Source organism: Lactuca sativa, chromosome 2, assembly GCF_002870075.4.
Source record: "Lactuca sativa cultivar Salinas chromosome 2, Lsat_Salinas_v11, whole genome shotgun sequence".
In the NCBI taxonomy this organism is placed as follows: Eukaryota; Viridiplantae; Streptophyta; class Magnoliopsida; order Asterales; family Asteraceae; genus Lactuca; species Lactuca sativa.
This window is the reverse complement of record NC_056624.2, coordinates 150,986,800-151,012,256: the sequence shown is the minus strand read 5'-3', so window position 1 is coordinate 151,012,256 and position 25,457 is coordinate 150,986,800. Positions and strand designations below refer to the sequence as shown.

The 25,457-nt window shown below is 33.4% G+C and overlaps 3 protein-coding genes across 3 annotated transcripts; 2 read left to right on the top strand and 1 right to left on the bottom strand.

Moving 5' to 3' along the window:
* Window positions 1–4,261: 4,261 nt before the first annotated feature.
* LOC111918912 (mitochondrial Rho GTPase 1) lies at window positions 4,262–8,746 on the top strand. The gene is made up of 14 exons (XM_023914533.3): window positions 4,262–4,611; window positions 4,785–4,917; window positions 5,458–5,607; window positions 5,716–5,892; window positions 5,988–6,239; window positions 6,317–6,385; window positions 6,458–6,513; window positions 6,933–7,014; window positions 7,095–7,306; window positions 7,394–7,469; window positions 7,706–7,818; window positions 7,912–8,062; window positions 8,155–8,341; window positions 8,423–8,746. Exons 1-14 carry the CDS (start codon window positions 4,403–4,405, stop codon window positions 8,494–8,496), a joined length of 1,941 nt encoding a protein of 646 aa, XP_023770301.1. The 5' UTR covers window positions 4,262–4,402; the 3' UTR covers window positions 8,497–8,746.
* Window positions 8,747–19,262: 10,516 nt separating this feature from the next.
* On the top strand, window positions 19,263–22,188 carry LOC111918914 (DNA excision repair protein ERCC-1). Its single transcript, XM_023914535.3, has 9 exons — window positions 19,263–19,521; window positions 19,609–19,738; window positions 20,026–20,129; window positions 20,277–20,376; window positions 20,628–20,704; window positions 20,978–21,077; window positions 21,191–21,262; window positions 21,349–21,417; window positions 21,610–22,188. Exons 1-9 carry the CDS (start codon window positions 19,304–19,306, stop codon window positions 21,835–21,837), a joined length of 1,098 nt encoding a protein of 365 aa, XP_023770303.1. The 5' UTR covers window positions 19,263–19,303; the 3' UTR covers window positions 21,838–22,188.
* On the bottom strand, window positions 21,888–24,088 carry LOC111918913 (probable serine/threonine-protein kinase PBL7). Its single transcript, XM_023914534.3, has 6 exons — window positions 23,718–24,088; window positions 23,294–23,538; window positions 22,784–23,169; window positions 22,555–22,687; window positions 22,196–22,285; window positions 21,888–22,115 (listed from the first exon to the last, which is right to left on the bottom strand). Exons 1-6 carry the CDS (start codon window positions 24,013–24,015, stop codon window positions 21,957–21,959), a joined length of 1,311 nt encoding a protein of 436 aa, XP_023770302.1. The 5' UTR covers window positions 24,016–24,088; the 3' UTR covers window positions 21,888–21,956.
* Window positions 24,089–25,457: the final 1,369 nt, after the last annotated feature.

The following is a 25,457-nucleotide window of genomic DNA, read 5'->3' as shown; positions in this document are numbered from 1 at the left end:
GGTGATGTTTGTTTTGGAAGTGGTTAAACGTCTTTTGTCTTTTTCCAAGTTTGCGGAAGAAGACGTCTACCCGCTAGAAGGGAAAAGTGCTCAAAAAGTACTTTTGTAGAAAAACAAACGAGGCCTTAGTCTTTATTATGAAATTGGGTATACGACACAATTTTTTTTTTTTTTTTTTTTTTGTAATCCCAACTTATTTATTTCAGTTGTTTCATTTGACTTTATGCTACAGCAACCAAACACTCTTTGTGTAAAGTGGTGGTGTTTCTTTTTGACTAAATTGAATTAGTGAGGACACACTAGGTCAGAAATGATTATTACAACTTGAATAGACAAATGTATCCGAAGATTATATTTTACATCATCGGTTCTCAAAAAATAGAGGGTGGCAAGGGCTACCAGGGATCAAGATTGCAATGTGAAACAAGTCGGGACATGCATATGATATTATATTACATGAGAGAATTTGGAGGATTTGGAAGATATAGGTTCCAAAGAGATTTTTTCTTGGCTATTCGCTATATGCATTGGCTTGCTTTTAATTTGGAGTCCCCCAATGAAAGAAAAAGGGTTGCAAATATATACAATGATGAGATGATGGAACACCTACGGTGCAATTTCAGCAAGATACATAATAATGAATAGGTGGAAGTATGTACTGGGGAGCATGTACTACATCCAAACGAAAGTTTCAATCACTTGATCTTTATGATCTCATGTAAAGGAAAGTAAATGACAAAGTTACCCACCATATAAAGGCATGATGACCTGTGGACGTAGATCACAAGAGGATTATATGAGTAAAATGGTCTTTTCAAATTAGGCTTTCCGTTATATCCACCACTAATCACTATAATGGTGAGTGTCATATCATCACCACACTCCTACCACTAACCATGTGATAACTACCATTTAATTCAAAAATATATAAAAAACATATATTTTTTTAATACTAGTTTTTAATTAAATTAAAATACCACATTACATTAAAAAAATTACATTAATTAAAATAAAATAATAAAATAACAATAAAAATAAAACATCTAAAAATACCAAACATAACTAAAAAAGCTACTCCCTATTCTATATTGGGCTCAAACTGACACTTTCATCGTGAGAAAAATCTTCAAATCTTTGCCTTCGAGATCGTCCGCTTTCATCTTCAAAATCTATATGCTGGTTTTTTGTTTGAAGCGTCGTTTGCGCCTCTTGGAATGATGTTTGCGCTTCTATCATTTTTTGTTCCATCCGACTCAATATCTCCGCCTTGGTTTTTTGAATGTGGACATATCGATCAAATTTCTCTCCAAAATGATCGATAACACTAGAACCCGAAGCCAATAAACCTGTTTTTTTGCTTTATTTCTTCCAACCGGCCGACGAAGAGTTCGCCCGTCTTCAAGATCGAGTGGATCATTGTTTATGTCGATGTGTGTTCGTCCGTCCGATTGTTGGGAAGTTGCATCCAAGTTTCTTGAACACTTTGAAACTAAAGAGGTTTGTGAAGCTTCTTCCGTTTGCTCTTTTCATTTTGGAGCATCTTTCAATTTTAACCACGGTTTCACATACGAAAAAGTTTTGCGGGTTGACGTTGTTTTTTCAAATTGATCCAAGCCCGTGTTGAAGACATCAAAATCATTTGACCAACTTTTGCGTATGTTTTGGAGGTTGTTGTAAACTCCTCCAAATTCGATGCATTTTAGTCGAATATCACGCCACTTGGAGCTAATTTGATCGAGATTTCGACTTTCACTTCCCGTTAATGCACAAAAAACGCTTCGAACTTTCTCCCAAAAACAATTGAAGGTTTTATTATCTCCTTCAACTGGGTATTGGAAAGCTGAAACCCACGCATCCGCTAGCTTTTCTTCTTCCTCTTTTGTACATGGTACCCTTTCTTGGCTAGTGGGGAGGGCCGGGTTTTTCCCTTTTTGATTTTTTGGTTGAGGTAGTGGTGGTGAATGTTGTGTTTGGAAACAAAATCCGACGAATGAGGTGGTTGTGATTGTTGTGGTTGTGAAGGTGGTGGATGAAATTGTTGAAATTGTTTTTGAAAAGTCGGAAAAAGTTGGAATTGTTGTTGAAAAAGTGGTGTTTGTTGGATAGGGGAACCAGTTTGAAGCAAATTAACAAAACCACATTGAGGTGATTCCATGGTCGGGAATTGACAAGAGGTTGTATCTAACATAAAAGAGTTATCGGTCTGTGATTCCTAAAGTTTAGGAGGTATTTTGGTTGGGATCCATGTTTTTTGGTTGTAAAAAGGTTGTGTGTATTGAGAAAGAAAAAAATGGTGTAAATAAATCTGGATGTATAGTATGGTTTTTATAGGTAAAATTTGTGTTTAAAAAAATATATTCTATTTTTGAAAATTAGCCGTTGAAGGACCCTTCAACGATCAAAATGAAAACCCCCACTCCCATTGGTTGTTTATTTTCGTGGTGGACAACACAATTGAGCACGACAACGACGAACCATGAAGGCTCATGTGTGCACGAGCCACGGTCCAAGAGACCCTTTGTGTTCCGTATATCAAAAGGTCTTAAAGAGAAAAATTTACAAGTGATGGTTAGGACAACTATGTTATGTAAAACCTTGAATGAATGACCGATAAATATAAAACAAGAGATGACGATGGAAATAGAGAAAATGTGAATACTGAGGTGGAAATACGGTTAAAATTTTTTGGACATAAAAATATGATAATTAGAAATAAGTTGGGAGTCACATCTATCCTTACCATATCTTACAACCTTATAAGAATCAATACTTGTATCTAACGATTACTCAATATCATATAATCATATATTCACAACCTACATCCAACTACCTCTTAAAGAGACCAAGGTTTTTTTTTCTTAAGTTAAGCTTGATTAAACAATGGATAATAATGCTCTCGTCCCTCTATTTTTGTGAGCTATTTCATTTATTGACGAAGCTTATTTTCATGTTAACCATGTGCTAGTACGCAATATGCATGACCCAAAAACGAAAAATATTTATATGCATATTTATTGACATTCGAGTGTTTTATTAAATACTGTATTGCTTTTCAATAATGATACTTTAATATTTAAATGCATGAACCCACAAACATTATTCTTCGATAGAAGTTTTCTCTTGTAGATTTACAATAATTTTTACCTCGACTTATTAACGATAATTATCTCGATTTTGGACAAAATAATTTAACCTGTCAACTGCTAAAGTCGATTCATGAGGAACCTTTCTTTAAAATTCTTAAAATTTTAATAATTTGACATATCATTGGAATTCTTAAATGATAATCTATTTATAGAAAGAAAATGAATAAAATTCCACTTTAGGAGCTCATTAGGTTTCCATATGAATGTATTTACTATATCATAAGGCAAATATACGAACGAAAAAGTTTGTGGGTAACGTATTTGCTGTATCAAAGGGTTTTCGGTTCGATTTTTATTCTTACGTTGATATCTTTGATTTTATAGAATCTTCGTATAATATATGAATATACATTTTAGGGGTTATTTATAATCTTTTTGCAAGATGTATTACCATATTTAATAATTTATGTAGTATATATTTTAACAATTTAATGTAACACACAATTAATTTTCTCACCAAGTGTGAAAGGTTGAATTTTTGTATGAAGCGGTTAAATTTTACATAATGTGAAAATAATAAGTTTGCTACATTAATTGGTTTAAATGTTTTCATTAGTTTGTAAAATAGCGAAAATGTATCGTGTTTTATGAGATCAAATGTAATTGTATTGACGATGTTGAAGTAGATGATCTCGTTGATGCTTGCAGAGTTGTCAAACTAGGTTGTGATTGCCTTTAGAAATAACTATCGAAACATTTTATACGCTGTCTGATAGTTTCGGTTTCATTTCAACCTTATTTGATCACTATATAAACATTTCAAACTATTTAAAAAGTCATCATATACGTCTAAGCTTTCTAAACATTTGCGAACATCCTATTACATCAAATTTTGATTTAAACCCTTTTTGATTTATAAGAGTAATGAGTCACATAACTTTCTATATTGGTAATGAGATAAAAAGTAAAAGCAAGATATATAACATAAATAACTAGATTTTAAAGAATCATTAGAAACTATAACTAAATATTACTTTTGTATCCAGAAAAGTCTTGATTTATGTTTCTTGTATAAAAGGATTTTTTATTTTAAGGATGAATAGATGAAATATGGAAATAAACAAAAAGAAAAAAACGAAGCTTCACGTATAAAGTATAAACCCTTGGGGTCTTAATAAAGCAAAAAGGCATAATCTTGAATCTTCTAACAAAAACCCTTAAGCGACAACACTTCTTTGAGCCCTTTCACCGCAACTTTCTCACCAAGATCAATCTGTATAACGATTTGGAGCTGTTCTAAAAATTTGATTGTGTCAATGGCGGGAGGCGCATCTGCTGCCAACTCCACGAACGGCGTTCGGATCGTTGTTGCCGGTGATCGTGGCACCGGTAAGTCCAGCTTGATTATCACTGCTGCTGCGGAGGCTTTTCCTGCAAATGTTCCTCCGGTGTTGCCCCCTACCAGGTTGCCGGAAGATATGTTCCCTGATCGTGTCCCCGTTACAGTCATTGATACGTCGTCCAGGTATTCTCCGTTCTATTTCAACAAAAGACACATTCTGTATGGGGAAAGCAGTAATTTTTATGGAATTGATGTGCGATTGAAAGTGATTACATGCTATCGAATAATCCGATGCAATGAAACTTGTTTTAGGAGATGATGTTTGGATATGGTTATGAGTTTTTTTGTTATTCCAGTTTGGAGAATAGAGGCAAACTTGCTGATGAACTGAAGAGAGCTGATGCTGTTGTCCTCACCTATGCTTGTGATCAGCCTGCTACACTTGATCGATTAAGTACTTTCTGGCTTCCTGAACTTCGAAGATTAGAGGTAACTAGAAAATACATTAACAAATCTTTAACCTTTTTATCACATTGTAGAACATTTATAGGTTGTTTTCTTGTATAAGTGGTGAATTGGGGATCAACCTTGATAAGAGTTTTCCTCTCATGGAAATATAGATCAAAGGGAACAGTAGTAATTGCTTGATGGGTTAATTGTAACATTGTAATTACATCAGAACACAACTGGAAATATGTTATACACATCTTTTTAACAATCTCCTTGAATGGAATTGTTGTGGGAGTATTTTTTCAAGCTTTAAGGTAATCGTGGGAGCTCATTTATTTCTATAAAGGAAAAACAACCAATATTGTAAAGGAGATACCAAAAAGAATAATCCAGATAATGCCTTACTATATAGACATCTAATATATAAAAAAGATGGAGTTTTTATATTACGTAAAAGAGGAAAAAAGTTCTATATATAGTATTTTAAGTTTAACACATTCACATTCAGTGAAAACATACTTTTTTGCAAGAAAATGTTTCTTAATCTTAACTAATATGAACCTTAAACAACATATACAGGTTAAAGTTCCTGTGATAGTAGCAGGTTGTAAGTTGGATCTAAGGGATGAACAACAACCAGTTAGTTTGGAACAAGTGATGTCACCCATCATGCAACAGTTTCGTGAAATTGAAACATGTATCGAATGTTCAGCCTACAAACATATTCAAGTAAGACACATAACACCTTTTTTTTTTTTGAACCTTCTTTCGCATCTACATTTTTGTTTGTACTATTATAAAGTTATTAACTTTTAATGCTTTTTCCTCTTTTTTCAGATCCCAGAGGTTTTCTACTACGCCCAGAAAGCTGTTCTTCATCCAACTGCTCCATTATTTGATCAAGAAGCACAAACTTTGAAACCGAGATGTGTTAGGGCTTTAAAAAGAATATTTATTCTTTGTGATAATGATAGAGATGGAGCTTTAAGTGATGCAGAGTTGAATGATTTTCAGGTTATATTATATTTATACTTTTTATATGTTACAATATTAAATTATCTATGTATGGTTGTTTAATTTGTTTCCTATTTTTGTATGATTTTGAATAGGTGAAATGTTTTAATGCACCATTGCAACCTTCAGAAATAGTGGGTGTAAAAAGAGTAGTACAAGAGAAGCTTCCGGAAGGAGTTAATGAAAATGGGCTTACATTAACAGGCTTCCTTTTTCTTCATGCATTATTTATTGAAAAAGGTCGATTAGAGACAACATGGACTGTTTTAAGAAAATTTGGTTACAATAATGATATAAGACTTTCCGATGATCAGCTTCTCCCTCCAATTAAAAGAACCCCTGATCAGGTAAATATTTTTTAAATAAAATAATTTATGTTCTAGCAATAATATAATATAATATTATTGTTTTTTGTATTTTGTAGAGTGTGGAGCTGACGAGTGAAGCTTTGGAATTTCTGAAAGGAGTTTTTACCTTGTTTGACATCGATGGTGTATGTTCTTGAATCTTTTTCTTTATTTGAATATTTCATTAAATTGAAAATGTTTATTTTTTTTAATATCAGGATGGGGCACTTAATGCACATGAGCTAGAGGATGTTTTTTCTACTGCACCGGAAAGGTACTGTAATTGTTTTTAAAGTTACATGATTCCACTGTTTTTGTTGTTTTGTGTAAGCTACATAATGGTCCCTGTGCTTTTTATTTTTACCGTGTTTAGTCCAAATTTGAAACGTTTTTCAGTTTTGGTTTTTTATCACAAAGTTTCATATTGATATTGGTCCATGGAACTTTGAAATAAGGACCAAAACTGATATGAAACTTTGAAATAAGGACCAAAAATGATATGAAACCTTGAAATAAGGAGCGAAATTGAGAAAATGTTTCAAATTTGGACTAAACATAGTTAAAATCATAAAACACGGGGATCATTGTTGTAACTTACTCTCTTCTTTATCTTTTTAAATGAAAGGGAATCAATGATCTATATGCATTTATCTTTTCACATTCAAAATTTGAATTTGCAAAATTACAATGCAGTCCTTGGAGTGAAGCTCCATTTGCAGTTGCAGCAGAGAGAAATGCATTGGGAGGGTTATCACTCGATGGGTTTTTATCAAAGGTATATATATAATTATTTTACTAATTAAATTTTACATATCTGGTGATTTTTTTAATGATTTTTGCTGAAAATTTATGCAGTGGGCTCTTATGACATTTCTAAACCCTGTTATTAGTGTTGAGAACCTGATATACATTGGATATGCTGGTGATCCTTCTTCTGCAGTCAAACTTACCCGAAGAAGAAGAGTTGACCGCAAGAAACAACAGACAGACAGAAATGTTTTCCAGTGCTTTGTTTTTGGACCAAAAGAGGCCGGAAAATCTACTTTGTTGCATGCTTTTGTTGGAAGGTTTTTATTTTAACCAAGTAAAATAAACTTGTTTGTGTTTTTTTATTGATTCTCATAATATTATCTTCTTTTTTTTTCTTCACACAGACCGTTTACTGAAGTTTATACTCCAACTCCAGCCACCGAGGAACGCTATACTGTTAATATTGTTGATCAGCCGGATGTAAGTATATTTTTTTTTGAGTAAATCACATTTTTGGTTCCTGAGTATAGCTGAATTTTTCACTTGTGGTTTAAAATGTTTTCACTTGCAATTTTGATTTTGATTTGAAATTTTTGTAATGTTTTTGGTCCATCGGCCAAGTAAAATGACTATTTTTGGGACCAAAATTGCATAAATCAGCTATACTCAGGGACCAAAGATGTAATTTCCTCTATTTATTTTTCCATTATTTACAGGGAACTAGAAAAACATTGATTTTGCGAGAGATACCCGAAGATGCAGTTGGAAAGTTGCTGATTCATAAAGATGCTTTGGCAGCCTGTGACATAGCAGTTTTTGTTCATGACAGGTAACTTTTCTGTTATTCTGTATTTTTCTTTTAAAAAAAAAAAAAATTCAAAACAGGGGCATTTTTGTCTTATTTTCCTCCTTTTCCATCTAGTTCAAGCGAGGCATCATGGACAAAAGCAACAGAATTGCTTGTTCAAGTAGCCAGCCACGGGGAATCTACAGGGTACGAGGTTCCTTGTCTTATTGTTGCAGCTAAGGATGACCTGGAACCTTATCCAACCGCAATACAAGATTCAACAAGGGTATAACACATACTAACATCCTTCTCTATTAACTCATTCTTTATGTAATAAATTTAAAAAGAAAGACTATTTTTTTGTATTTGGTTTTGTAGGTGAGCCAAGATATGGGAATAGAGGCTCCTATACCTATAAGCACAAGATTGGGAGACTTTAATAATGTATACAGAAGAATTGTGAGAGCAGCTGAACATCCTCATTTGAGCATTCCAGAAACTGAAGCTGGGAAAACTCGAAAACATTATCACAGGCTTCTTAATCGTTCCCTTATGGTTGTTTCAGGTAATGTTGTCTGTATAAACTTCTTTTCGTGTTAAGTCAAAAAAAAAAAGTTAATAATTGATATATGTATTGTGTTTGAAGTGGGAGCTGCGGTTGGAATTGTTGGGCTAGCTGCATACCGGGTTTATGCTACAAGGAAGAATGCTTCGGGTTAGAGGAAATGATGCTCACTACAACACATAAAGGACTGTTCAGCTCGTGCTCTACAAGTTTAAATCACATACTGACTGACTTTGGATTTGAGTTGTGTTTTTTTTTTTTAATTTTTTATTAATATATTTCTGTTTTCATAGATGTGTAAAGAATGTGATGGTAGATCTGTTTGTGACTTGTTGAGATGGTCCTAAATTTTTTTTGCTGGTGGTGGTGTTTGTCATGTTTGGCAATGTGATTTCTGGTTCACCACCCCAATCCCGAACCGCTTCCTTGATTTCAAAAACAATAATAACATCCAACAAACCAACATCTCCAGTTGATGATTTAAAAAACAAAACAAAATATTTCTGTCTAGGACAAGTAGGGGTGCAAACGAGCCAAATTATTCGTGAGCTACTCGAGATCAAATCGTTAAAAGCTCGAATCGAAACTGATTTTAAACGAACCTGAGCCGAGCTCGTGCTTAATATTAAGCTTGTTTATTAAACGAGCTCGAGCCTGTCACTAAGCTCGATTAGGCTCGCGAGCCTAAACGAGCCTTTATATAAAATAATCTATTATTATTTTTATATATTAAAATAAAAACATATTTGGGGATTAGGGATTTAGGGTATTAGTAAACAAACTTCTTAACGAGCTCGAGCCGAGCTTAAGCTTATTTAGACACGTCAGACAAAAATCGAGTCGAGCCCGGGCCCAAGTCGAGCTTGTATAATTATTTACAAGCTCGATCCGAGCTTAATACAAGAAGCTCGAATCGAGTCGAGCTCGAGTTCAAGCCTTGTATAACTTAAATGAGCCCGAGCCGAGCCTGACCAGGCTCGGGCTCGACTCGACTCGTTTGCACCCCTAAGGACAAGTAAGAGTATTCTTCTAAATTTTAGGCTACGTTTGGCGTACTAGCTGAAAAACTGGCTGTTAACTGAAAAACTAGTTGATAAAAAAACATCTAGCTGAAATATATAAAATTACATAAAATGACATGTAATAATATGTGTTTCTATAATTAATTAAGGGGGATGTATTTGAAATTTTTTAAAAAAGCTCTTAAAAAGTTAGTCTAAGTCGCTTTTCAAAAACTAACTTATAAGCTACTTTTTGGCTTACCAAACACGACAACATAAAAAAACTCAAAAAATAAACTAGCTATGCGTCAAACATAGCCTTAATGAAAAAATAACTATAAAAACATTTTCTTTTTATTAACCCCGAACTTATAGTCCAATTCAATCAATCGATATTCAATCTTATTGCATTTTACTCTTGCAACTATCTTTAAATTTAAATCTCTTATTATTTTTAACTAATTAATCTATTTGAATACTCGATAAAATTTCAATTTTACTCTCTAATACGAGATATTTAATTCGATTATATGTTTATTTTATTGTTTATTATTTTCCTAACTACATACATAATACTTTTTTGTTTGTTTATTAGTAAGGACAAGTATTATTTTTTGAACAAGATACCTGTGTGCTCTTATTTATTTATGTATCGTACCATCTTGATTTTATTTCATTCTATTATGTATTACAGTATTGTAATATGTCTATTCTACATAGAGCATGTCCAATATAGCTTATTATTTTTACCATAAGTCTTGTTGATGTTACTATTATGTATTCTCTTTTTGTTATTTGTTATTTTTTCAACAACTTGTTTTTTTCTAATCTTCTATTATGTGATGACATGTCACCCACTCATTTCAATGTTATATTCATTCGATCTTTTTTCATATTTTATTTTTTTAACTTTTTATATTTGACGAATTAATCTATTTTATTAAATATACAAAATATTTATTATAGTCTTCTATATATTAACATTGCATGATAGATATAAAAAATATAATGTGTTTATAAAAGAAAAAAAATATATAAAAGGTCTTTATAAAATATTTCAAATACAACAACAATACTCTGCTGTTCGACGACATAGTTTCTTTTTCGTATTTTTGGATTAGAAATAGATCTGAAGTTTGTAATTTTAGCTGGATAGGACGGTTGAAAATTCAAGCTATAATGTTTTGAACTCTGTAATTTTTTTTCTAGCTTCTCGCTAGCTTTATTTAATTTATGTCGTTCCTAAAAAAACAACAATACTCTGGTCCCATATAAATGGGGTTAGAGAATGTTGGATGATCGATAGTCCCTACCATAATATAGAGACTGCTTTCGTAGAAGATATCCGATAAAATAAACGTGATAAAAAATAATAATAAGAATAATATTTACAAATTATGTTTCTCTACATACTATCCATGCATATAAATATTAACTGAATTTGATCTCTATGATAAGGTCTGAAAATGTTAGGGGTGAGCAAACCCGAACCAAGAAACCGAGAAACCGAAAAAAACCAAAACCAAATTAAAACCGACGGTGTGGGTTTTAAATTTTTAAAAACCGACTTTTCGGGTTCGGTTTCGGTTTGGCCCCAGAAACCGACCCAACAACTCGAGAAACCGACCCCTCTTTAAAACCGAGAAACCAACCCAGTAACCCCGCAAACTCAATGCTTTTTACTGATTATTTTATGTTTATATATATATATATATATATATATATATATATATATATATATATATATATATATATATATATATATATATATATATTAAAAAAATAAAAATAAATAAAAGAAGCCTAGGTCATTTACTCCCGTTTTCGTTTTGCCCTACTCGATACTCACAGTCTCGCATTCCCCATCGGCTATCGGCGCATCCCACTGAACTGAAGACGAGTAGACGACTGAAGATTGAAGTGAAGGTCCTCCGTCCTCTGAAGCTTAGCCGGTCACACACATCCGAGGCTCCGACGAAACCCCAAACCTCCGGAGCCGCCAAATACAGTTTGTTCCTCTGATTTTGTTTTTTTTGTTTTTTTTCCTGATTTCCTTTGCTGTGCTTATGTTCTGAATGTTGTGTTCATGTAGAATGTGTCAATGTGTCTCTGATTTCGGGTTTTTTTTTTTTTTTTCCTAATTTCTGTTCTTTTTTTTTTTTTTTGTCAATTTGGCCATTTGCCATTGAAGAATTATGAAAATCTAGAAATCTTGGGTTCGTGACTTTGTTCCAAGCATTTAAGAATTCTAGAAATCTTGCTGAAATCTTATTACTCTTATTATGTTTACTTGCTATCAAAATAATCAACGGTTTTTGTTAGATTTTGCCTGAAATCTTGCTGTGAAATGTTGATAAATATTGCTTAAATATTGTAATATTATTCTGAAAGCTGTGAATCTTATGGTTTGCTGTGAAATGTTGATGAATATTGCTGAATTGAAGCTTCTTATTTCCTGAAATCTTTTGGTTTACATATGGATTGTTGATTTTTTTTTCTATGTAGATGGAAATGTTTCAACTAGATGCACAAACTGTTGATGTTGATGCTCCACAAACGGTTGATGTTGATCTTGATGTTGATGAAGGAGATGATGAAGAAGTTGCAGATAATAAGGGTGGTGGTCATAGAGTATCTTGGGTATGACAACATTTTGATCGAGATGCCGTAAAGAAGGGTGCTAAGAAAGTGAAATGCCCATATCGTTCAACAATAATGTGTGCAAATTCAAAGAAAAATGGTACGAGTGCAATGGGAAATCATTTAAGAGTCTATTGTCCAACATCTCCTGTTTACGACCCTAAAGGAAAAATTGGTGATACGAAAAAACAATATGTGTTGAGTTTCAAAAAAGTGGGAGACTCGGGGGCTACTTCTTTGGAAGTTCATTCCTTCAGCCAAGAGAAATGTAGGAATTCCTTAGCCCGCATGTGTATTAAAGACAATCAACCTTTTAGTATAGTTGAAGATGAAGGATTTAGGGAATATTCACGGGATTTGCAACCTCTATTGAAATTGCCTTCAAGGTGGACTGTTGCAAGGGATTGTTTGCAGATATACAAAGAAGAAATGTATAAATTGAAGGATGTTTTAAAAAACCAAACCGTCTCCATTACAACTGATACTTGGACATCCATCCAAAACATTAACTATAGTTGTTTAACGGTACATTGGGTTGATGAGACGTGGGTTTTGAGAAAGAAAATTCTGAACTTTTGTCCCATTGCAAATCAGAAAGGTGTAACCATAGGAAAACTCGTTTACAAATGCTTACAGAATTGGGAAATTGAGAAGGTGTTTACAGTGACTGTGGATAATGCTTCCTCAAATGATGGGGAAATTAGGTATCTAACGACCATGCTTAGGGGACCCCATGCTTTTTTGGATTGCAAATACTTGCATTTGAGGTGTTGTGCTCATATCATAAATATTGTGGTTAGGGACGTGTTAGAAGAACATTTTAGTTCCATCACAAAGATCCGAAATGCTGTGAAGTATGTGAGGTCATCGGGTGCTAGGCTTGCTACATACCTAGAATGTGTTGAGAAAGTGAATATTAATTGTAGTAAGAAACCATCCCTTGATGTTGACACAAGATGAAATTCTACTTTTTTGATGTTAGAGACGGCAGAAAAGTATGAGGCGACGTTTGATAGGTATTTTATATACTATTAAGTATGATATATTAATTTTTTTTTCATAATTTACATACTAATGTTTTTATTGAATTTTATTTTGTATTGTAGGCTTCTTGCGATTGATAGTGGTTTTAAATTTTTTTGTGGAAGTGAGGTTGATGATGGTGAGGTGACTACGAGAAAAAGAAGAAGAAATGAGAAAGTTGTGGGGACTCCCGATGCCGACGATTGGGAGGTTGCTAGGTATATTTTATCTCTCTCTCTCTCTCTCTATATATATATATATATATATATATATATATATATATATATATATATATATACACACACACACACACACACTTCAATTGTGAAATCTGATATTATTTAATTGCTTTGGTAGGTATTTTATCGAGTATTTGAGGATCTTTTACAATGTCACAAAAAAGATATTTGGGTCCAAGTATGTGACAACAAATATATTTTTTAAGGAACTTGTGACAATGAAATCAAGCATAACTAGAATGTGTGCAAGCACAGACGAGAAAAAGAAAAGATGGCAAAGTCGATGAAAGAAAAATACGACAAATATTGGGACAACATTGAGAACATGAACTTCATGCTTCATGTTGTTGTCGTTTTAGATCCCCGCAACAAGATGTGTTATTTGGAGTATTGCTTGGATTTGATTTATGGTAAGAATTCTACCAAAACAAAAACAATTCTAGAGCATGTCAATAAAACCCTAGAAGACTTGTTTCAACACTTCAAGAACAAGACGGAGAGAGAAAGATGTGAAAAGACAAGGACTGCATCGTCTTCTACACCTAGTTATTTTGATTTTGGGCATGGAGTTGATATGGAAGACTTTTGAAAGGTTTATGGAACAACGTGGGCATGGGTTTAATAAAACAGAGCTTAAGATTTATTTATCAGATAGGATGGAAAAGCGAGTGGAGGATTTCCAGATTTTGGGGTGGTGGAAATCTAATTCAACAAAGTTTCCTGTACTTTCTGAGGTGGCGAAACTTGTTTTAGGAATGCCAATCACTACAGTTGCATCAGAGTCCACATTAAGTATTGGCGGGAGGGTGATTGATGAAAGTAGAAACTCCCTTACACATGTGACTGCCGAAGCTTTGATTTGCGCACAAGATTGGATACGGGACACCCCAATTGATATCCAGTTTAAAAATATGACGACTTTATATATGGAGAAGACTTGAGAGAAGTTGGTGCCAATAGAAACCGGTAAATATTTTACTATTTTTTACATAATTATAAGTTTGTAAGTATATATGTTTATAATTAATTAATTACATACTCTTGTTTTGTACATTTGTGTTTGTAGAGGAATTGGGGTGTGGTCAAGGGAGTTGCATGGATGATGATTTTACTTGAATTTTAAAGGTTTATAACTCAATTATTATAATTTTATACTTTTACACAAGTTTATTACTCAATAATCGTTGATCATTACTAATGTTTTTTGGTTTGTAGATGAATGGGGAATTAGTGAAGAGATTTACATGGATGTGGATTGAAGATTTCTGTTTGCGTGTTTTGGACTTTTGGTTGTAATCGACTATTTGACTATTCCGGACTTTATGTTTTAGTTTGATTGTGTGTTTGGTTGTAATCGTCTAATCAACAATTTTGGACTTTGTGTTTTAGTTTGATTGTAATAGACAATTTGGTTGTAAAACTCATGTTTTTTGAAGTATTTAACTTCAAATAGTAATAATAGATACAGGAAGTAAGCCAAGAGGTGCTACAAACCACATATGCTTATAATAATAACTAGAAAGGATTCCCCGGCATTGCCGGGGTCGGAAAATATTGCTTTGTAAAGTAAAGTAACATGTTGAATTGAATTGAGATAATCCAGTAAAGGAAGATAAACAATGTCATCTAGTTACATAAGTAAAGAAATCTAAATAATTATTTCTTACAATAAATGAGAAAAATAAAGAAATGGTGTCACAAATTGACCTTTATTATGGCAGCGGCCGGAAAACCAATCCGAAAAATATAGACCGTTGCTTTTTGTCCGTTAATGTGAGGGTAATATGGTCTTTTCAGGTAGTAGGGTAGTAGGGATTGAATTTGTGAGCACGGGTAAACCATATGGACCATTTATGTAATTTTGGCGATGGTGATGATGGCTAGGGATGTTCAAAAATATCCGTATCCAAAAAATCCGAAATCCGATCCGAAATTATCCAAAGTTTCGGATATCCGGATATTCGGATATCCGAAAATTCGGATATCCGCTTTTTCGGATTCGGATACGGATATTAGTTTTATAAAATTTCGGATATTTCGTATATCCGATATCCGAAAATATACACTTTTCTATATTTTTTTATTATCTTATGCTATTAGTTGAAAATATAAATTAAGAAGATTTAGTGTTAGGATTAATGTTTTTATGTTATTATTCGGTGATTTCGTGATGAATTGTTAAAATTGATAGATATTTCTTTTTGTTAAACCATGTGATGATATTCTAATGACTAACAACATGCTTCTGTATTCTAACATACAACAATTTAATTTATGAGTCATTGAGCTTTTTAAGAATGAAGCTTCATCGTTAATGTTTTTCGTTAATACTTAATGCTTTAATGTTTTATGTGTCTTAAATTAATAATCGATGGTTTTGAATTTGTTTTATTTAAGTTTAATCAAGTAGGCTATCAATGGTTGATAGTTTAATGTGTCTCAAACGGGTTATCAATTCTAATAAAACTTAATAGTGGTTGTTTAATTTATTGAATTGATATTTGATAGTGACCAAAAGTAAGAATTTCGGATATCCGATTTTAGTATCCGAATCCGTATTCGGAATTACGGATATCCGAAATTTCGGATACGGAATCGGATACAAAATAAACACTATCCGAATTTTCGGATATCCGGTTTTGAACACCCCTAGTGATGGCAGATGGTGGGTGACTTTATGGTATTGGACGAGTATTTTCTAATAAACAAAACATTAATTTAAAATGAAAAAGAGAAATATAAATTAATAAAAAAATCGGATTAAGAGTAAAAGAGTAATTTCGGTTTCCATCGTTGTCCTCAACGTGTTAAATCTGGTAAACCACAGAGAACAAAAAAGACAAAAAGGAAGCAACGTTAAAATGACCCAAATATAGTTGAGGGACCATTTTTCAAACCAAAGTGAAAGGGTTGTTTGTGAACAAAAATATAAAGATGAAGAGTCAATGTTATAAGTATAAATACTAATAATACGTAATAAAAGGCAAGGGTTATGAAAAATTCAAACCAAAGTTAAAGGGTTGTTTGTGAACAAAAGCATAAAAGTGAATGGTCAATGTTGTAAATAGTGGAGGACCAAAAGAGACAAAAATGTGCCACTTTACTGTTAAAATTTTTCAGAACTTTAATATAATAATAATAATAAATAAATAAATAAGAAATAAATAATAAAAATTTAGAATAAGAATAACAATGAAGCTACATCCTATACAACCTCAAAATTACTATGGTACCTTAATTTTACATTTTTATTTTTTCCTATTGAAAATCATGTCCGTAGTAAGAGCTAACTCCGTATCGTCTAAGCTTACATTGACTTTCTAATTTTCTTCCTTAACGCCCTCTCTTCATCACATCATTGATTGTGATTGTCTCCACTCTACTAGAACTCGTCACATCCTTGATTGTGATTGTCTCCACTCTATTAAGAACAACCATTGGTTGTCTTCTATGTATATGTCTAAACCACACAACCTTCCTTCTCTTAATTTCACAATGATCGACGCTTGGGATGAATAATTGTACCACATCTCAATCCCTACCGGTACTGTACCGGAACCGAATTGTACCGAATTTAAAAATATGGGACGATACTCGATACTCTAAAATCACGAAATTCGAGATTCGGTGTCGTCGGTACTGGTGCCAGTAGTGGTACCATATCGATAATGTTAATTCGGTTCGGTACATGGAATTGACATTCAATCAAATTCGGTTTTCGAGAAATCGGAAACGCTATCGGTTTTGTCTCACACCCATCGCTAATTGACGCCACTCCTATCTCATTTCTAATATTCGTGTTAAAATATGTACTTGTTAAAATTAAACTTTTTTAAAAAAAGTTTTTGTATAAGAGATGATATTTATTCATAGATATTCTGAAAGATAAAATCAATGAAAATCCTATTTAGCAAAAACAAAAGTTTATAGAAATATTAACCATTGGCTATATATATATATATATATATATATATATATATATATATATATATATATATATATATATATATATATATATATATATATTCTAGTTTCCATGATTAAAGCTCGGTGATTGGATTGTATGTTTCCACATGTAAGGTATAAGGCTGAACGGAGTGGTAGTTGTATGGAACTCGACATGTTGAGGTGACAATGCCATTTCATTGGCACACCAAGCTCTGGTGCTAGTATACACAAGAAATTTACCGTCGACGGTACTCCCTTGCCATTCCTTCTCTCTCTTCCCTTTTCCATATTTTCTTCCATTTTGCATAATTTTCTTGCAAAATGGTACCAATGGTAAATCCTAAGTGGAGACTTTCGCCTAATTTCTAAGTTTTAGCAAAAAAAAAAAAAAGGAGAAAATAAGAGACAAGAAATAAGAAAAAATTTGTATTTTGTTTTGAGTCGGAGAGAAATGAAAAGAAAATTAAATGTTTTGTTATTTCTCTCCAAATTCTTTCAAATTTGAAGGAAAGTTAGGAGGAAAAAATGATCTTTCAATTTCATTTCACTTTCTTCCTTTATGCAATGTCACCATGTTCTCGAGGTGTTCTTGAGTTTTTTTTAAGGAGAGAAATGAAAGGAAATGAGAGGAAAATGGTATTTTCGAGTTTCATCTAAAGAAGGAAAGGGGAGGAAGCGAAAGGAAAAAGTTATTTTGGAGTTTCGTTTAAGAAAGGAAAGAGAAGAAAATGTAGGGATTGGGAGGGGAAGACAAGATTTATTTTTTAAGTTTTCTTTCCTCCCATTCTTTATTTCCTTCCTAAAAAACTCGAGATATGAAACTCGATAATAGTCAATGTTTTAAAAACCGGTTTGAGTCAGCCGGTCGAACCGGTTCGACAGGGAACCGAGGGAGATAGCGGTTCAACTATCTCCGGTTTTACATTGATTTTTGAACCGGATTGAACCGGTCGGTTTTAGAAAAACCCGGTTGAACCGGTCAAAATAAACCGGTTGAACCGGTTAAATCAAATAAAAACACATAAAAAAGAATCATTTACATAATAAACTTTGGTGATTTGTTTTTTTTTTTTTGTTTTTTTTTTCATATCTATTTAGTTTTTTCTAAATAAAAACATATGAAAATGTTATAAAGTTTTTTCATGTGTTTGTATTCATCTAAAACTATATTTCGTTATGGTAATATACTTTATTTTTTTTTTGACGTATATGGATTGATGTAAAACAATAAAATTTATGGTTATGTGTTATTCTAATGTATTTGGATTCATCTACAACTTATTTTTATGTGTATTTTTAATGTTTGAACTTGTAAATATTAAATTCAGAATTTATATATATATATATATATATATATATATATATATATATATATATATATATATATATATATATATATATATATATATATATATATGTATGTATGTATGTGTAGGAAAATAGAAAAAAACATGGAAAATATAGAAACTGGCTGACCCGACGGTCGAACTGGGAACCGGTCACCATACCGGTTCAACTAAAAATCCGGTTTTTAAAACACTGATAGTAGTATAACACCAATTTTTTTTTTGTTTTTGTTTTGGAATTCCACCCATCCATAAAAAATAACTACTCCATTTAGCCTAAAGTTCAAACTATAAAACACCAAAAGAAATATTATCGATCCACGATTTACACCCACATAACGCTCCTTACAACATAACATATTTGACACGAACCCTTGGTCGAAGCCGTTTATCATTTATTTTATTAGTTTTTTGGTAGATACATGAAGCGTTTTGGAGTGTTTGAGAGCTTCTAGCTTTTAGCGTTTGACAAAACGCTCCGTTTAAAACATAAAGCGTCGTTTGACACTACAAACTTCTAACGTTTAGTTTAATCAAAACGCTCCAAATTCAAATGCTACTTCATGTAGCATTTAACAAAACGCTACAAGCTACAAACTACTCGCTACCGGTTAGTTTTGCCGAACACCCGCAGTGAATAATTTGATAGATTGTATAAAATATAATTAAAAAATAAAAATAGGGATAGACGAGTTATAAAATTGGTTTTGGTATGAATATTTTGGCAATGTGGAGGGAGAACAGAATTTGGGCAAAGAAGAGAAAATGGAAGAGAAGGACAATCAGAATCCTAACAACAGTTCATCATCGTCGTTCGTGATCAAGATACCCTCATACGAAGAAGTTATTCAGAGTTCTCAATCGAAAACCCCTCCCCAGTCTCTTTTCAATCCTTCTCAGTCCTTCTCTCAGGCCTTCAACTCCATTAAGAACACCGAGTTTTACGCTCCACCTCCACCTCCTTCCTCCTCTTCAATTCCAAGGTAGCCGTGTTAATCGTTTCATGCATTTTCTTATCTATGATTTTAGCTAATGTTGCATAAAAATTAGGGCTTTTTTTCTTTTGTCAGGGGAATTCAGCCATCTGGGGTTGATGCTACTCCTTCTTCGCCGTCGCCACCAGTTGCAACTGCACGTTCTACCGGAGCATCTTCGTCTTCTACGCCAAGCCGCAACGCAATACTTGTTAGTCATAGACAGGTGAGATACTTTGATATAAAAGCCCACTCTTTTGCTGCAACTGCCATTTTTTAATTTCATTGGCTTCTTGTGCGTAATCACGATGTCGAATTTATGATTGTATTAGGGTTTTTTTACTTTACTTATATCATCCACAGACAATACATATACACAGAATTGCATCTATTACACTGCCTTTATACGGAAAACCCATTGTCGTTTGAAGCTTGTAGAGTGTGTACTGCTTATTACACTGCCTTTATGTACTGATTTGCATCTATTTTTTCTTTTTTTGTTTATTCCTGCAGAAGGGAAATCCTTTGCTTAAACATATAAGAAATGTGAGGTGGGCTTTTGCAGATGTTGTCTCTGACTACGTCTTGGGACAACAATCATGTGCTCTATATCTCAGGTTTCATCTCCATTTTAGTTCTTCTTAATGACCCCTCAATCACATAGGCTTTAGTTTCCAAGATTTTAAAGATTCTTTAACCTCACTCTTATAAGTTATATCTAATCTCATATTCTCATTCTGATCATTATGATTATTTCCATGCAGTATTAGGTATCACCTGCTTCACCCGGACTACCTGTATTTCAGAATAAGGGAATTGGGAAAAAATTTCAAGCTTCGTGTTGTTTTATGCCATATTGATGTTGTAAGATCTTGATATCCATAGTTGAATCTTTGATTTGTTTCTTCGGAATAAAGTCTGAAATATAGCATATATGTAGGTTTACACTTTTCAGTTACATAACTGAACAAAAAGATTAATCATCTCAACCATTATTACTGATTCATGTGGGACAATTTAATTAAAATCTGATGAAAATGATGTGATTGATATAAATATGATCATGAGAATACAACTATGTGATTGATGAATTTTTTTGTTGTTTTATGTTGTAGGAGGATGTTGTAAAGCCATTGTTGGAAGTTACAAGAACAGCCCTGCTTCATGACTGTACTCTTTTGTGTGGTTGGAGGTATCTTTCATTCTTCCTGTCTTAAATAAATATATTTTCCTTAATTTACAAAAAATCCATGCTTCATTTTGTTTATTAAGATCATAAGTATCTGTAATTTTGTTCTAAAGATGGACTAAACAATAATATCGCATGTTCTAATCATTCTTGAGGGTGGCAATTCTAATGTTTTGGAATCATATTGTTGATTTGTTTTAGGAGTTATAAAATGAGTGAAAGAATCCAACTTTTATGCTACAAAAACTTACAAAATTCATGTGTTATTTGTTTCAGCTTGGAAGAATGTGGTCGATATCTGGAAACAATAAAAGTTTATGAAAATAAACCTGCAGACTTCATTCAAGGCCAAATGGATACAGACTATTTATCACGGGTAATTTGCTCAAGTTCTTGACTTTCTTTCAAGATTTTTTATGGGATTTCTCTCTCTGCTAATTTTGGCTATAAAAAGGTTTTCTTGATTGCATTAATGAACTTTGATTGCAGTTATCACACGCCCTAACATCAGTTCGACATGTCAACAAGACAGATGTGGTTACTCTGGGCTCTACATTTGGGGTACTTTAGTAAATTTTGAATCTGATTAAAGTTCAAGATAGTTTAGTAATTTTATAATAAATATCCAAAAAACTGATTACTTGCAGTCTCTTTCTCATATTATGGATGCTTCCATGGAGGATCTGGCTCGTTGCCCTGGCATTGGAGAACGAAAAGTACATCTCTTCGCTCTTATAATACCATAATAGCAACATACTTATACTTCTTTCCTCATATTCTAATAGCAATATGTAACAAACAAAGTCAAAACATTAGTAGGTTGCTATTATGAGTAAAAGTTGTATACATATATAAGCATGTTGTTATTATTGTTAACATGTTTTCTCTTATTGTTAATGGTTTATTAGGTAAAGCGTCTGTATGACACTTTCCATGAACCATTCAAACGCACGGTTTCCAAGCAGCATCCACCACCCGAAGCATCTGCCCAACCTTTCACTCCAAGTGAAGCACAAGAAGACGAAAAAGTAGGAAGTTCAAGTAAGCGCGATAAAAAAGAAGCTAATTTATCCGTAAAATCAGCGCTTTCAGCAGCTTTCGCAAAATACAAGGAGAAAGTTAGCACAGAAAAATAAATAAAACAGAAAGTACAAGTATAAGTACATGTACAACCTGTTCTGTCATATGTCATGAGCAAAGATCAATTTATTTATTTGTGTCATTCGTTGAATACAAATCAAGATTCTAGTGACATCTAAGATCTAGGGCTTACTCGTTTACTAAACCTAAAAGAACTAGAAGCACTCCCCGCAGATAAATTGTTTACTATTGGAATCAAGGATTGTACAACGTCTGTCATTAGAGGCCGATAATCGGCTTCGGTTTGCACACACATGGCTGCGATTGCGGCTACCTGTATAAACAAGACGTTGAGTTAGTTATTTGGTGACTTATTGTGGTAATGATTGTTTGGAAGCTTAGTTGAATCGAGACCTGAATTAGATCCTTTCTTGAGTATTGACCATGTAGATTTGGATCAACCATTTCGACAACTTGAGCTCTATTTGTTAACCTTGGAAGAGCCTAATGTAGGAGCACAAGGTTTCAATTACGGAAAATATAAAGAAAAGATGGTATATAATATAATCTATTTTGATACTGCGCTTGTCCAAGAACGCTTAACCATAAAGTTTTGATGGTAACTGGTGCCTCATGGTTTTAAAATGCGCCTTGGAATGAGAGGCATCGTGTATCCACACTTAAAAAAAAATAAATTCAAAGTTGTTTATCTTATCATGTCCTGTGTAACAGATGGGTCCTATATGTAACTGAAAATCCATGAGTGTACTTACCCAAGAGACAAGGACATGTTCTCCAGGTGGTCGGTTTGTGTCGATAGGTACACGTCCCGTTAAGAGTTCTAGCAAAACGACACCATAGCTATAGACATCTGATTTGGTTGTTAGCTTTCCAGTTGAAGCATACCTAACATTGTCGAAAGTATAAAAAATATGTATAACGTCACGTCAAACCTATATGATTGACATCACAATTGACGTGATAGATAAATAATGAACTCACTCAGGTGCCAGGTATCCCGTGGTTCCTAAAACACGGGTCGAGATTAGACCGTTGAGTTTGTCTGATCCGATCTTGGCCAACCCAAAATCGGTGACCTTTCCTCGAAAATTTTCGTCTAACAAAATGTTTGATGATTTAAAATCACGGTGTATGATAGATGGTGTGGTGTGTTCATGGAGGAACTCAAGTGCCTTTGCGGAATTGAGGGCGATTCTCATCCGGATGCCCCAAATCAATGCTTGAGATCGTCCATCGGAAGAGTGGAGGTGATCGTGAAGAGTACCATTCGCCATATATTCAAATACAAGGAGCCTGTGTTGATTATCAGCACAATATCCAAGTAGGTCCACCAAATATGGACATTGTAAACGACTTAGTAAATCCACCTACATTAAACAATAAGATTTTTAATAAGAAATAAAACTAAAATTAATGTCAAAATTTTGATTATATTTTATTTTAATAATTTAAAATAAAATGGTTGTAATTGTAATGTGACATCACATATACCTCGGACCGAAAAGCACGTTCACCTTGCTTCCCTTCCCTGTGAAGCAATTTAATAGCACAAACGGTGCCGTCACGGAGTACCCCTCGGTAAACCATACCGAAACTACCCTTGCCCACAAGGTTAGCTTGGGTGAAGTTGCCCGTAGCTGATTCCAGCTCTTTATATGTGAATACTTGTACACCTCTAGATGTTGCTAATGGCAGGCTGCATGGACTTCCTCCATAGATACACCCCCGCTTCCCATCTACCTCTCAAAATTAAAGATAAAATTATTCTCGTCTTTTTTCCACTTAAATGAATAAAAATAATTATTAATTACATATTTGTCAGTGTTTTGGTACATAAAAATGATGGTATTCAGATTAATAAAAGCGGTAATTTAGTAAAATTAAATGGAGGTTAGATGTTGTAGACGTAGTTTACCTGGGCCACCATCGAATGTTATGATGCTATGAGAGATGAACATGCAATTTTGGTTGTGTTTGGTGTTTCCATTTGGTTTTAGAGATTTTACACGGCGGAGCAATGCTACAATTAGAGAAATTGCAAGGAGTAAAATGACAAGAACGATGGGGATGACAACCACAAGAATGGTGGATTCCGGGAGAATGTCACGGTGGTGGTATTGGTGTCGTTGTTGGTGGTGGTGGTGTAAATGAGTGTGGTTTTCGTTGACATGCATTCTCGATGGCGGCTCTGTGTCTGTGGTGTTCGTCTCCATTTTCACTGAAACCGATAAAGATAGGAGAGAGATAGAAGGGGGAGGGGGGGCTTAAACGGGGTTGGATGTAAAGAGTAGTGATAATTATATAAGTGAGTCTTTTTTTTTTTTTTTTTTAAAGGCATAAATGATTAATAACTTTTACCACATAAAGTACAAGTGAATATTAAGATATTTATCATTTTTATTATGTATTTAGTAAATATATTTTATCAAACTGATACATATATTAATACCGATTAAATTGGACTACCTAATGTAAATCATTAATGTAGTTTGGTAATTTTATTTTGTTCTCCTCGTACCAAATGTTAGAGAAATTGAGTAATCTAACAATTTTTTTTTGAAAAAAATAACCTCTATTATTTATTTTTTTTGCAAAATAACCGTGGTGTCCGAAAGAGTTATTCCGGAGTCCATTTTGGACTCCATGGCGGGTTGGGCCGGCTTATCAAAGACCCTCCGAAATGCTTATTTCGGAGTAATAATACTTATTCCGAATTTCGATTTTGATTTTCAAATTCATTTTCCGGATTATATTCCTATATATTTCGGATCTTGATTTTATTCTAGATCTTGAATTATAAACGCATTCCGACACGTTTGGGCACGCTTTCCGACATCCCAACACATTCCGACACACATTTTGATCTCCGACTTAAGATATGGAAAATGATCACAATGACATAGTTGTTTTACGGGTAACTCCTTTACTCTTTTACTCTTAGTAGTTTAGTTTGAAGATTTTGTTTTTATAAACTTCATTCGGTATGCAAAGTACATCTCTAGAATAAACCGAACACATTCGGGAGTAGCAAAACATGTTGACAATGCATTAGGACCAACCCAAACTAGTTTAATTATTTATATTAGGGTATTATACATAAAAAGTTAGTATTCCAAAACAAAACATACCATTCCGGAATGCTTTAGAATGCGAGGAACTAGTCTGGAATACGAAGAACATGTCCAACACGCAAGGAACTTGTTATAACTTATAACAAGTTTTATATTTGCAGCACGACAAAATTTTTTATGCATAAATTACACTTACTTGTAAATCCAAAGTCGCTGTGGATGTTCTTGCGACACTTAGAGATAGACCGGTATACAAGACTATGTTCCAGAATTCATGTTTTGGAAGGTGGTTATATATTCCTAAGGTTGATGGGCATCTTTTACTTCTACATTACGTGTTTTGCTACAAAATTATCACGGACCCTCGAAACGAAGTAGAGGAAATGGTTTTTGAGATTGAGGGTTATGAGCTGTCTTTCAGGAAGAAAGAATTTTGTCTTCTCACTAGCTTCCACTTTGGTGACAATTTTCCTGCCTTTGTTTTTGGCGTCACCTTCCATTCCTGTGTATTTCCTATGGTTGTAAGGAATGTCTTTGTGAAATTAGATGACGTGATTGATGTGTTTAAACATTCTTTTAATTAG

Bases quoted from the DNA above. Each gene is read 5' to 3' on its own strand.
- LOC111918912 (XM_023914533.3), top strand. From the start codon at position 4,403: ATGGCGGGAGGCGCATCTGCTGCCAACTCCACGAACGGCGTTCGGATC. The intron at 4,612-4,784 runs GTATTCTCCGTT...TTGTTATTCCAG, and splicing joins GTCATTGATACGTCGTCCAG to TTTGGAGAATAGAGGCAAAC. The intron at 8,063-8,154 runs GTATAACACATA...TTGGTTTTGTAG, and splicing joins CAATACAAGATTCAACAAGG to GTGAGCCAAGATATGGGAAT.
- LOC111918914 (XM_023914535.3), top strand. From the start codon at position 19,304: ATGGAAGAGAAGGACAATCAGAATCCTAACAACAGTTCATCATCGTCG. The intron at 19,739-20,025 runs GTGAGATACTTT...TTATTCCTGCAG, and splicing joins TACTTGTTAGTCATAGACAG to AAGGGAAATCCTTTGCTTAA. The intron at 20,130-20,276 runs GTTTCATCTCCA...ATTTCCATGCAG, and splicing joins TCATGTGCTCTATATCTCAG to TATTAGGTATCACCTGCTTC.
- LOC111918913 (XM_023914534.3), bottom strand. From the start codon at position 24,015: ATGGAGACGAACACCACAGACACAGAGCCGCCATCGAGAATGCATGTC. The intron at 22,286-22,554 runs GTAAGTACACTC...CTCCTACATTAG, and splicing joins AACATGTCCTTGTCTCTTGG to GCTCTTCCAAGGTTAACAAA. The intron at 22,116-22,195 runs GTCTCGATTCAA...TTGTTTATACAG, and splicing joins CAAGAAAGGATCTAATTCAG to GTAGCCGCAATCGCAGCCAT.